Source organism: Balaenoptera physalus (assembly GCF_965194825.1).
Source record: "Balaenoptera physalus genome assembly, chromosome: 7".
NCBI lineage: Eukaryota > Metazoa > Chordata > Mammalia > Artiodactyla > Balaenopteridae > Balaenoptera > Balaenoptera physalus.
Genome location: NC_138886.1, coordinates 95,217,474 through 95,230,574, shown reverse-complemented (window position 1 = coordinate 95,230,574; position 13,101 = coordinate 95,217,474). Strand labels below are relative to the sequence as shown.

The 13,101-nt window shown below is 44.9% G+C and overlaps 1 protein-coding gene across 1 annotated transcript; it reads right to left on the bottom strand.

Moving 5' to 3' along the window:
• Positions 1 to 11,303: 11,303 nt before the first annotated feature.
• Positions 11,304 to 12,711, bottom strand: LOC309665207 (NUT family member 2G-like; the record flags this gene model as incomplete). The annotated part of the gene is made up of 3 exons (XM_082471407.1): positions 11,304 to 11,443; positions 11,793 to 12,088; positions 12,543 to 12,711. 3 exons carry the CDS (start codon positions 12,709 to 12,711, stop codon positions 11,318 to 11,320), a joined length of 591 nt encoding a protein of 196 aa, XP_082327533.1. The 3' UTR covers positions 11,304 to 11,317.
• Between the last annotated feature and the right edge of the window lie 390 nt (positions 12,712 to 13,101).

The window sequence follows — 13,101 nt, the reverse complement described above, 5'->3', positions numbered from 1 at the left end:
TCTCCACCCAGAATCTCTTGACCCAGGCATCTGTTCATTTACAGTTGCCTTGTAGCTTTACAAGTAGCACCTGCTATTTTTCTGTGTTCTGTGTTATGCAAAACAGACAAGAGCATCTTGCTTCAGGCTTTCAGGCTTTCGGGTTTCCCCCTGACAGGTTGGAATAGTGGTACACAATAATTTGTAAATAAGGTCTACTCTGCTCCAACCAGTTGGAATTGGAGAACTGGAAACCAGGCTGCTGCTGGCTCAAGACTAAGACCACTGTTATGTTGGGAGGAGTGGAACAAGAGTAGGTAAATGGCCACAAAACTTTCCTATCTCTTTGGCGATGATTTTCTCCAATTGGGCATTTGCTTGGTTGTGGAAACCTTTGATGATTTTCCAGAGCTCTTACAGAGCTGGTTTAGAAGCTTCTGATTGGTTTTTGTTTTGAATGTTTCTGTAGGGAAACGAGAGTTTGAAACTTCCTAGACCATCATTTTGCTGCCATCTTTCTTCCTTTAACTTTTGATATAAATTTTAGAATAAGCTTGTCTATTGTGACAAAAAAAAACCTTTTGGGAGTTGATAGGAATTGCATTTAAACCTACAGATCAATTTGGGAAGAATTAATATTTTACCATATTGAGTCTTCCAATCCATGAAAATAATATGCCTCTGTACTTTTTTTTTTACCACTTGTTTAATTGTTTTCATCAGAGTTTTGTAGGTTTCATTATACAGACCTACATGTTTTAAACATTTATATTAAGCATCTCAGTTTGAAGGCAGTTATTGTATACATTTATTTATTTATATTTATTTGTAGCACTTTTTATTTTTCTTAAGCTGAGGTATAACTGACGTACAACATTATATTAGTTTCAAGTGGACAACATAATGATTCAATATTTCTATATGTTGCAAAATTACGACCACAATAAGTCTAGTTAACATCCACCATCATATATTGTTACAATTTTTTTCTTGTGATAAGAACTTTGAAGATTTATTCTCTTAGAAACTTTCAAATATGCAGTACAGTATTTTTAACTAGAGTTGCCGTGTTTTACATTACATCCACATGATTTATAATATTTATTTTATAACTGGAAGTTTGTATGTTTTGACTACCTCCAGCCTTTTTGCCCACCTTCCTCACGCCCGACTTCCAGCAACCACCAAACTGTTCCCTGTATCTGTGAGTCTGTTTTGTTTGTTTTTCATTATTCCATATATGTGCGATCATACGGTGTTTGTTTTTCTGTGTGTGACTTATTTTGCTTAGCATAACACCCTCAAGGTCTATCCATGCTGTCACAAGTGGCAAGATTTTATTCTTCTTTATGACTGAATAATATTCCATTATATATATATATACCTCACATTTTCTTTATCCATTTATTCATCACTGGACATTTTGGTTGTTTCCATAGTTCGGCTATCGTAAATAATGCTGCAATGAACATAGGGTTGCATATATCTTTTCAAGTTAGCATTTTGATTTTCTTTGGCTAAATACCCAGAAGTGGAATTGCTGAATTATATGGTAGTTCTATTTTTAATTTTTGAGGAAACTCCATGCTGTTTTCCATAATGGCTACACAAATTTACATTCCCACAAGCAGTGCACAAAGTTTCCCTTTTCTCCCTATCCTTGCTAACACTTATTATTTCTTCGCTTTTGATAATAGCCATTCTAACAGTTATAAGGTGATACCTCATTGTGGTTTTGATTTGCAATTTCTTGATGACTAATGATGTTGAGCATCTTTTTGTGTACCTGTTAGCCAATTGTATATCGTCTCTGGACAATGTCTTTTCAGATCCTCTGCTTATTTTTTAATTGGAATTTTTTTGTTTGTTTTTGAGTTGTATGAATTCTTTACATGCTTTGGATATTAACCCCTCACCTTATTGGATAGATGATTTGCAAATATTTTCTCCTATTCACTAGGTTGCCTTTTCACTCTATTGATGGTTTCCTTTGCTGTGCAGAAGCTATTTAGTTTGATGTACTTCCACTTGTTTATTTTTGCTTTAGTTGCCTTTGCTTTTGGTGTCAAATCCCAAAAAGAAAAAAAAAAATCATTGACAAGATTGATGTTAAGGAGCTTACTGCCTATGTTTTATTCTAGGAGTTTTTATGGTTTCAGGTCTTACATTCAAGTCTTTAATCCATTTTGAGTTGAATTTGTGTATGGTGTAAGATACTGGTCCAGTTTCATTTTTTGTATGTGGCTGTCCAGTTTTCCTAACACCATTTATTGAAGAGACGGTCCTTTATCTATTGTATACTCTTGGCTCCTTTGTTGTAAATTCATTGACCATATATGAATGGGTTTATTTCTGGGCTCTCTGTCTTTTTCATTGATATGTGTCTCCCTTTATACCAATACTATACTGTTTTGATTACTATAGCTTTGTAATATAGTTTGAAATCAGGGAGCATGCATTTTCCAGCTTTCTTCTTCTTTCTCAAGATTTTCAGGGTGTTTTGTGGTTCCATACAAATTTTAGAATTGTTTGTTCTGTTTCTGTGAAAAATGTCCCTGGAATTTTGATTGAGTTTTATTGAATCTGTAAATTGTTTGGGGAGTATGGACATTTTAATAATATCAATTCTTCCAGTACATGAGCATGGGGTATCTTTGTGTCTTCTTCAATTTATTTCATCAATGTCTTATAGTTTCAGTGTACAGGTCTTTCACTTCCTTGGTTAAATTTATTCTTATTTTATTCTTTATGATACAATTGTAAATGGGATTGTTTTCTTAACTTCTCTTTTGGTTAGTTTGTTATTAGTGTGTAGAAATGTGACATACTTCTGTATAATGATTTTATATCCTGCAAATTTACTAAATTCATTTATTAGTTCTGACAGTTTCTCGATGGAGTCTTTAGGGTTTTCTATATATTGTGTCATGTCATCTGCAAATAGTAACCGTTTTACTTCTTTCTTCCCAGTTTGGATGCCTTTTATTTCTTTTCCTTGCATAATTACCCTGGCTAGGACTTTAGTGGTCGTCTTTGTCTTGTTTCTGATCTTAGAGGAAAAGCTTTCAGCTTTTCACTGTTGAATATGATGTTATTTGTGGGCTTGTCATATATGGTCTTTTTTATGTTGAGGTATGTTCCCTCTATACCCACTTCATTGAGAGTTTTTATAATAAACTGATGTTGAGTTTTCTCAAAAGTCTTTCTGCATCTATTGAGAGGATCATATGATTTTCATTCTTCAAGTTGTTAATGTGGTATATCACAATGATTGATTTGCAGATATTGAACCATCCTTGCATCCTAGGAATAAATCTCACTGGATCATGTTATATGACCATTTTACTGTATTGTGGAATTTGTTGTTTACTCTCCACATGTTTGTGAATTTTCCAGTTTTCTTTTTGTAATCAATTTCTAGTTTCATACCATTGTAGTCAGAAAAGGAGCTTGATATAATTTAAATCTTCTTCAATTTGTTAAGATTTGGTTTTAGCTTTACATATGATCTATCCTGGAGAATGTTCCATGTGTACTTGAGAAGAATGTATATTCTGTTGCTTTTGGATGGAATGTTATATATATATATGTTAAATCCATCTGATCTAACATGTCATTTAAAGCCAATCTTTCTTTATCGATTTTCTGTGTGGATGACATATCTGTTGATGTAAGTACGATACTCAAGTCCCATACTATTATGGTATTGCTATTTCTCCTTTAAGGCCTATTAATATTTGCTTTATTTATTTAGGTGCTCCTATGTTCGATGCATAAATACTTACAAATGTTATATACTCTTATTGGATTGACCCTTTTATCCATATGTAATGTCCTTCTTTGTCTCTTGTTACAGTCTTTGTTTTAAAGTCTATTTTTTCTGATATAATTATAGATAGCTACCCCAGCTTTCTTTTGGTTTCCATTTGCATGGAATATCTTTTTCCATCCCTTCAATTTCAATCTGTGTGTGTCTTTAGCTCTGAAGTGAGTTTCTTATAGGCCACATATAGATGGGTCTTCTTTTTTAATCCGTTCAGCCACCCTATGTCTTTTGATTGAAGCCTTTCCTCCATTTACATTTAAAATAATTATTGATAAGTATGTATTTATTGCCATCTTGTTAATTGTTTCCTGGCAATTTTGTGATTTCTCTGTTCTTTTCTTCTCTTGCTCTCTTCCTTAGTGGCTTAATGACTTTCTTTAGTTGTATGTTTAGATTCCTTTCTTGTTATCTTTTGTGCATCTACTCTAGGTTTTTGCTTGGTGGTTACCATGAAGCTCACATATAACAACTTATATTTTAACAGTCTATTTTAAGTTGATAACAACTTAAGTTTGAATGCATTCTATAGGTCAAAGTTTTTACTCCTCCCTCCTCACATTTTTTGTTTTTGATGACATATGTTACATGTTTTTATGTTGTATATCCCTTAACTAATTATTTTAATTATAAGTCTTTTTACGAATTTTGTCTTTTAACCTTCATACAGCTTTATAATTCATTAATCCACTACCTTTACTATATACACTTACCTTTATTGGTGAGATTTACACTTTCATGTGTTTTCTTGTTACTAATTAGCGCCCTTTCTTTTCAGCTTAAAGAAGTTCTTTTAACAATTCTTGTAAGGTTGAGTTAGTGGTGATGAACTCCTTTAACGTTTGGTCATCTGGAAAACTCTTTTATCTCTCCTTCAGTTCTGAATATAACTGGGTGAAGTATTTGCTGGGTGAAGTATTCTTGGTTGGAAAGATTTTTCTTTCAGCACTTTGAATATATTGTGCCACTCCCTTCTGAGCTGTAACATATCTGCTAAAAAATCTGATGATAGTCTTATGGAAGTTCTTTTGTATGTAACAAGTTGTATTTCTCTTGGTGATTTTAAGATTCCCTTGTTATCTTTAACTTTGACATTTTAATTTTAATATTTCTTGGTATGGATCTCTTTAGGTTGATCTGCTTTGGAGCTCTCTGGGTTTCCTGTATCTGGATGTCTGTTTCTTTCCCCAGGTTAGGAAAAGCTTTCAGATATTATTTCTACAAATGTTTTCTGCCCCTTTTTCTCTTCTCCTTCTGGAGTTCCTATAAGGTGAATGTTATTCCATTTGATGTGCCATAAATCCCTTAAGCTATATTAATTATTTTCATTCTTTTTTCTTCCTTATTCTCTGATTGGATGAGTTCCTCTGACCTGTCTTTGAGTTCACCTATTCTTTCTTGTGCTTCATCTTCTGTATTTCTAAGTTCAGTTATTGCGTTCTCCAGTTCGGTGACTTCTATTTGGAACTTTCTTATATATTTCTTTGTTGAAGTTCTCACTGTTTTCATCCATTTTCCTTCTGAGTTCAGTGAGCACTTTTATGACCATAACTTTGAACTCTTTATCAAGTAAATTACTTATGTTCATTTCATTAAGATTTTTTCCTGAGGTTTTATCTTGTTCTTTTTTTGGAGTATAGTCCTCTCTTTCTTCATTTTGCTTGACTCTCTGTGTTGGTTTCTATGCATTAAGTGAAATAGTCACATCTCCCAGTCTTGAAGAGCTGTGTGACAGATGAACCTTGTCATTTAATGCTGTCTACTCTTGGTTGCCTCTCAAACCTTTGTGATTGTCTAAGCAGTTTATTTTTACTAGACTTGGCACACCCTCCCAGCAGTTGAGGGTGTGCCAAGACCAGTGAGCATCCCAAACTGGAGGATCTCAGTCAGCACCTAGATTCAGGTTGATAGGAAACCAGACAATTTGGTAACAGCTTTTAAAGAATACAAATATATTCAGTCCTGTGAGATTGCAAGTGTAAGCCTTGCTGGGCCCCAGAAGCAAGCAATCTGAAGATATTCCCTGGGGAGCAGTCACAAGAAAACAGGGCTTCAGATAAGTGTACAAGCTCCATTCTGGGAGATACCAGTGAACTGTAGTAAGGCAGAGTGAGGGTGGAAAGATGGTACCCCCAGCCTACCTTCCTTGAGAGCACATCCGTAGCCTCTAGATGTGTGCTGAACCTGAAGCCTGCTCTTAAGTCTTGTCCCTACTAGCAAATAGGCCTTTTTCATGTAAAGGCTGGGACTGTGTCTCAGTCTGATGTGTAGTGGTACATCCTGGGGGTGGTATCCTGCCAAGAACTGTTTCTCCAATTGTTACAGTCCCATGGGATGCAGAAAAGAGATCCCTCCTGGCCTCCAGAGCCAGGTGATCAAGGAGCATCCCCTGAGTGGAGACCACAAAAATGGGATCTCCCATCTTGGAGATTCTGGCTCTCTGGAGCACATCAGAAGGAAAGTGTGAAGATGATGCTTACTGGCTGGAGTGAGGCGGTGGGAAGAGTGCAAAGATGACACCATCTGAATGAAGGGGAAAAGGGAAAAGAAAAAAAGAAAAAGAAGAAAAATATGTATATATAGCAAGACAGAGGAAGAGCAGGGAAGAAGGAGCCAGCTGGCTGGAGCACAAAGTTGTCACCTGCAGGAAAGGAAAAAGGGGGGAAAAGATGGCACCTTTCAGCTTTATCAAGGCAGAGAGAGAGCAGGAAGATGGCACCCGCCAGCCTCTGTCCCTGGGGAGTATTCCAGCAGGCCCCTGTTCCTCAGATTAATGCTTTAAAATTGGGAAGTGAGTCTCTTTCACAAAAAGTCAGAGTGCTTTTCAAAGGGCTGCTTCTGCACTTGGCCCTGGGGCAGGTGAGTCTGTGCACAGGCCCTTTAAGAGCTGTTCCTCAGTTCACCACAGCCCTGTGGGTCTCATGGGATGTGCCTTGTTGGTCTTCAAAGTCAGATGTTTTGGGGGTCTATCTCTCAGGTGCCAGCCTTAAAAGGTGGAGTGCCCAATGTGGGGTCCAAACCCTTCACCTCTCAGGGAGAAGCTCCAGGTTTTGAGCTCCTTCCTGATTGTGTGTCTCCACACCAGGGATGGGATTTATGGAAAAATTGTGTCTCAGCCTTTCCTACCTGTTTTGATGTGGTTTCCCTCTGGTTTTCCTGATGTGAAGGGGTTGCTCCACCATCTTTTAGTTTTTTTCAGAGGAAATTTTTCCATATGTAGCTGTAGATTTGGTGTGTTTGTGGGAGGAGGTGGGTTCAGGATCTTCCCATGTTGCCACCTTGAACTGGAACCTATTTACTATGTTTTAAATTTTGGTTTTCAATCGTTCGGTTTGTTACTAGTATATGGAAATATGATCAATGTTGTGTATTAATGTTTACATTAATGTAAACAATGTACAATGTACATTGTTTACATGTAAACAATGTAATGTAAACAATGTTTACAATGTTGTGTATAGATCTTATATTCTGAGATCCTGCTAAAGCAATTTATTATAATTTATTATGAGTTTTCTTATACATTCCTTGGAATTTTCTATGTAGACAATTATGTCATCTGTAAATAATGACAATTATATTTCCTCTTTTCTAATATGTATGCCTCTTTTTTCCTTTTCTTGCTGTACTACAGTAACTAGAATCTAAAGTACTAAGTTGAATACTAAGAGATGAGAGTGGACATTCTAACCTTGTTTTTGAACTCAGGGAAAAACATTCATTCTTTCACCATTTTATGTGATGTTAGAAGTAGGTTTTTTGTAGATGTTCTTTATTAGGTTGAGGTAGTCACCTTCTATTCCTAGTTTTCTGAGCATTTTTAATATGAATGGGTGTTGAATTTCGTTAAATGCCTTTTCTGTATTAATTGGTGTGACAGTATCTGTTCCTTTAGACTCAATATGGTAGATTACATTGATGATTTTTTACCATTGAACCAGGCTTGCATCCCTGGAATAAATTCCACTTGGTCATAGTCTGTTATCCATGTGGATTCTGATGGTAGGTATTCTTGTGGATTTCTTCTAGTAGGGTAAATTACGGTTCCCCAAAAAGGTCCGTGTTTAACCCCTCCTATGACAATATGTGAATGTCACCTTGTACGGAAAAAAGGACTTTGCAGCTGTGACCAAGTAAAAAATCTTGAGATGAAGAGATTATCATAAATTTTCTGGGTGGGCTATATATAAACACAAAGATTTGTATAGGAGGGACATAGGAAGAGTCAGAGTTGGAGAGACCATGTGATGAGGGAAGCAGAGATTAAAGTGATGCACTTTGAAGATGGAAGAAGGGACTAATTCCAAGGAATGCAGGCAGCCTCTAGAAGACAGAAAGGGAAAGGAAGCAGATTCTCCTGTAGGGCTTCAAAAGGAACAAGCCCTGAGACACCTTGACTAATAGACTACTGAGCTGCAAAAACTTTCTTTCACAAAGGGTCAAGGAGGGCTGGGAGCACATATGTGCTGCCCACCTGGACAGAGGAGGACCTGTGAGGCTGACCTACAGATTAGTGGAGGTGGAGAGACATGAGCCCCTTTCTTCTCCAAGCTCTTTGCAGGCTCCAGCAGAGAGCCATGTCACCTGTGAAAGCCTGCGGCCCCAGTTTTGCATGCTGATGGTGTAGGGGTCATGTTCAGGGAGTCCCTGTTGTCCTAACCCCTGCCTGGGTCCTGGGGAAGGAATCAGAACTCAGAACCTGGAGAAGAGCCTTTGGCCAGCAGGGAAGGGGCGTGAGGCCCGGGGCAGGTCTACAAAAGATCAGAGCATCTGAGTGCTTTAGGAGGAAGGGGCTTCAGAGGTGGGTCAGCAGAGGCTGTGACGGAAGCTAAGCAGACTGGGAGGGGGTGCAGTTCAGGGAGACAGCAGGGGTCTGCTCCCTGCCCCTCATTGTTTGCTCGTCTCACCCTTATGAGCGGGTCATTTCCCCTGCTTTGATGATTCAAAGTCTCTGCCGGCAACCGCAGGACGGTGACTGAGGCCTCCACACTCCTCAGCATGGATCCCAGCTCCCACCCAGATCTGGGGCCGCAGACACCTCTCCCCCACCCCTGCTGCCCCTGTGAGCAAGCTGTTCTTGTGAAACACAGTCATAGTTTGTCAGGAGGAACTGTTTCCTATGGGAATACAAATCAGTGTTGATACCAATACACACACATGTCCAGCCATGGGTGGAAAGGGAAGGGACAGTAGTTCTGGGGTGTCTTTGCACACCCCTAGGCCCCTAAGGCCAGTCCCCACAGCCACAGCCAGATGGGTCCTCCTCCCTCAGTTGAACGAGATGCTGCTGCACAGAAATCCCACAAGTTCCACAAAGGGGCCCAACTGTCGTTTCCCTTAGACACACCTGTAACAGGTGCCCCATGAATTTCCCCACGCCCATTCCCCTCGTTGCATCCTCACTGGGATTAAGAGGTAGCTGCCTCAACCACTCTCCACATTGCAATAATCCCAGTGGGACTAGAGAACGCTCCCGCTATGACGAGGCAGACAGTCCTGTCCCCATGACCAAGACTTTTCCTCTCTGGTCAGGCCACCCACACAGGAAACCCTGGATGAGCGGAGGGTCACCCCAGCGCCATCGCCTGGCCACTTCAGGGAAGCAGAGAGCAGCTCCATAAAGACAAGGGCCGTCTCCAGGCTCCGTCCTAGAAACTGGTTAGTGTCCAGAGGGCTGAGAGGCACAAAAGCAGCTCTCCCTCCCCAGACGGTTCAGGGATGCAGAAGATGCTACAGATGCCCCAGAAGGCCCCTAGCCAAGCAGGCTTTAGAGAAGGGCATGATGAGGGGGTCCCTGGGGAAAATGAGAGCTATGCGTTCCCAGGGGCAGCCTGAGGAGTCCTTGTCTATGTGGAGGAAAGGTTTGGCCACCTGTAGATCTATAGCTCCTGTGACATCCCTCACCCTTCCTTCCTCTCAGGATCGCTCTCTGTGGAGCAGCTCCACACGAAGAAGATGACAGTGGCCTGAGAGCATTTCCCACCAAAACTATCTTTATTCACAATTTTCATACATCACTCCAAAGGTCCTGCCCACACCCACCTCCCCCACCTCCCTAACCCCCCACAATCCCAGGATCAGCACTGGGGTGAGGAGGAGCCCCTAGGCTCCCCTGGGGGCCGCCCTGGGGGGCTCGCCCTGGAGGGCCGGCCCGGCTGTTCCCTACTGGCTGCAGTGCTTCCTCTTCTTCTTCCTCCTCTTCCCTGTGACAAACGGGTCACGCTTTCTCTTTCTCGGCTGTGAGGGGCGAGCCAGCCCCAGAGCCAAGGCTGGCCTCGCAGAGACCCCGTGGCCAGCCCCGGGGATGGGCAGCTTCTCAGCAGTGGCTGGGCGCCCACACAGAGCCCGCTTCCTCAACTTGGGAGCGGCTGGTGGAGCTGGGCTGGGGCCTCTTCTCTGAGGGGAGGGGGCCTGGGGAGCACTCTGGGCCCCCCAAACTCCAGGGGAGGCCAGGCCTGAGGCAGGGGCAGGACTCTGGGACAGCCGGCAAGGCGGCAGGCTCTGCGGAGAGGCCAAGGGGGAGGCCAGGCTGGGGAGCGCCTCCTCGTCCTCACTGGACGCGTCCCTGGGCCCTCGGGCCTCCGGAACAGGAGACGCCTCTCTGAGAACAGACGCATCCCTGGGTCCCAGTAGAGGGCCAGTGCGCCTTTGACCCTGGGGAGGGGAGGGCCGTCCGGCCCGGAATGGAGAGACCTCCTGACGTCCTCGAGAGGGAACAAAGACTTTGGGCCCGAAAGGGCCAGTGTCTGCTCGGATGGGCCTATGAAGAGCCTCAACATCAATCTCTGGTGGGCAGGCTTCATCACTGACCCCTCGATGGCGGTCTTGGTCGTGTCTCTGGGCACCTTGGCTGGCGTGGGACTCAGAAGGACTTGAGCCCATTCCGGGTGCACTGTGGCTCGGGGCTGCCGGCCCACCCTCGTCCTCTTTCAAGGCCAGGAGTCGTTTCTGCACCAGCTGGTAGGAGGGAGGAGGACAGTGACGGCTCCACGCGCACGTGTGAGAGGAGGAGCACTGGGCAGTGGGACAATGGCCCTGGTGGGGAGGAGGGGATGGGGGACCCCAGGACTAGACTCCAAATACAGACACGGTGGCATTCCTGCCATCCTCCTGCACCTTATTCCCAGCTGTGTGTCCTTCCCTCCGCTCCCGGCTCCCCATCCTCTCCTTCCTATCACCCTGCGCTGCACCCACCCCAGAGAGGGCCCTTCCCCATGCCAGGCCTCCGAGGCAGGGAAGGGATGGACAGAGCCATGTGGGCCTCCTGTTCTGGGGCCCTACCTCTCCCCTGCTCACTGGGGTCCCTCCGTGCCCTGGTCTTCCTGGGTGTCCCTTGTCTCCCCTGTTCTACCTGCGATCCCTCCCTCCTCTGGCTCCCCTGGGCCACCTGGTTTCCCCTGTCCCGTGGATCACCTGGGGTCCCCCCTCCCCTGGAGTCCCCTGGCTCCCTAAGTGTCCCTCTCCCTCCCCTGGCTCACTTCTTCAGGGGTGAGTCCTTCCTCCTGCTTCAGCTCCTCAGCAAGGGCCAAGACATCCAGCTGTGGCTCTGGGGAAAACAATTCTGCCGGGAATCGAGGATGAATGACTGCCTCCACCTCGGACAGAAAGAAGAGGCTGTGAGCATCCTTGGCCAGGAGTGGCCTGTGACACAAGAAGACCAGAAGGGAAAGTGAAAAGCAGAGACCCACCCCCACTCTCCTCCACAAGGCGGGGATGGTCAGCACACACACACACACACACACACACACATGCACATACACAGTCACACACAAAAGAGCACATATACAGATGCACATACACAGACACACAAAGGCATACACACAGACACAAACATATACACACATACATCTGCGTAAACCTCCCCTAACACCAGGCTCAGGAACAAGGAGCTGAGCTTAAGTCCCATCGGCCTGAGCAGAACCCAGATCTTGGGTGCTGAGAGTTCCATGCCCTGGCATTTTGTAGACCCCAGGCTCCAGGGCCAGCCTACCTTGGTGACAGAGTCTTCCCGGGAACGCAGCTCGTCAGTGTAGCTCAAGAGACGCGGGTCCAAGTAGGTGTCGTCCTCTTCCTGCTTCAGCTCATTTCCGTCCTTTCCACATTCTGCATGTGACTTGCCCGTGGCTGAGTGGACGTGCCCCACCAGCGCCTCCATCCTGTCCACATACTCCCTCACAGTCTCAGGGGGAATCTCCTTGGGCGCCTTGGGCTCCGGGGCCCACTGGGATCTGTGTGGCTTCGGGTGCGAGGGCTGGGCCCTGGGGCCGGACATCCTGGGAGCACAGGCTGAGGCAGAGCAGGAGGAAGGGAAGGAAAGTGAGGGACTCGCGGTCCACCTCCTGACCACCGAGCGCACGTTGGTGAGGGCATTGTTTGGGGGACGTTGATGTGGGTGTGGGAGGGGTCAGGACCATCTGAAGCCTCATGCACAGTTGGAGAGGGGAGGTAAGGGCGTCATCTAAGAGAGTCACAAGTAAGGAAGTGGGGAACCTCCAATTTTCTAGGGGTCTCCCCATCAAGCCCACTTCTTAGGCAGACTTCGTGTGGGGTCCTTTGACAGGGAGGTGTGAGAGGAGTTACAAAACTGACCAAGTCAATACCCCGTAGTGACAAAGGGCAGCTGAGACCCCACCTCCCCCACCCCCCGCCTCGGTGGCTGTTTTGGTTGAAAGACCAATGCCCCTGTCTTGAAGGAAAAGGATCCACATGGGGACGGTGGCCAACCCTAGGCCCCTGTTACCTGTGCCTTCAGCTCCAGTGGGAACCTGGGTGCCTGGCTGAAGGCCCACTTTCGGGGCTGGGGGCCCCCGAGGATCCAGCTTCGGTGGGGCTGGAGGAGGCAGGTCCTGCGCGCACTGCATCCACTGCAAATGCTGAATGTGCATCTCCTCCTCGGCCACAAATTCCATGAACCTGGGGGGTGACGGAGGCACAGGCCACCCTGAGAAAAAGGCCTGGGTTCTGGAGCCCAACAAAGGCAGCCAAGAATGAGGCATTGGGAGAGGATGTGCCTTGGGGCCGTCAAGGCCCTGTGAGGTGCTGTCCACAGCAGAGAGCTGCTCCTGGAAGTGATAACAAGATCTGGGACCCTTCCTGCCTCACCAGCACTGGAGGGCATTCAACAGCATAGACCCAGGTCGCTGAATTGAACCAGGTCAACGGGACACATGGCTGACCCAGGGGGCACCCTCCTCATGCCCCCTCCCCATCCAGAACCACATGAAGGGCTGCCAGCCAGAGGCTGGAACAGGCATGTGTTCCCCACAGGGGTCCTTGCCCGAATTCAGGATCCTGGGCTA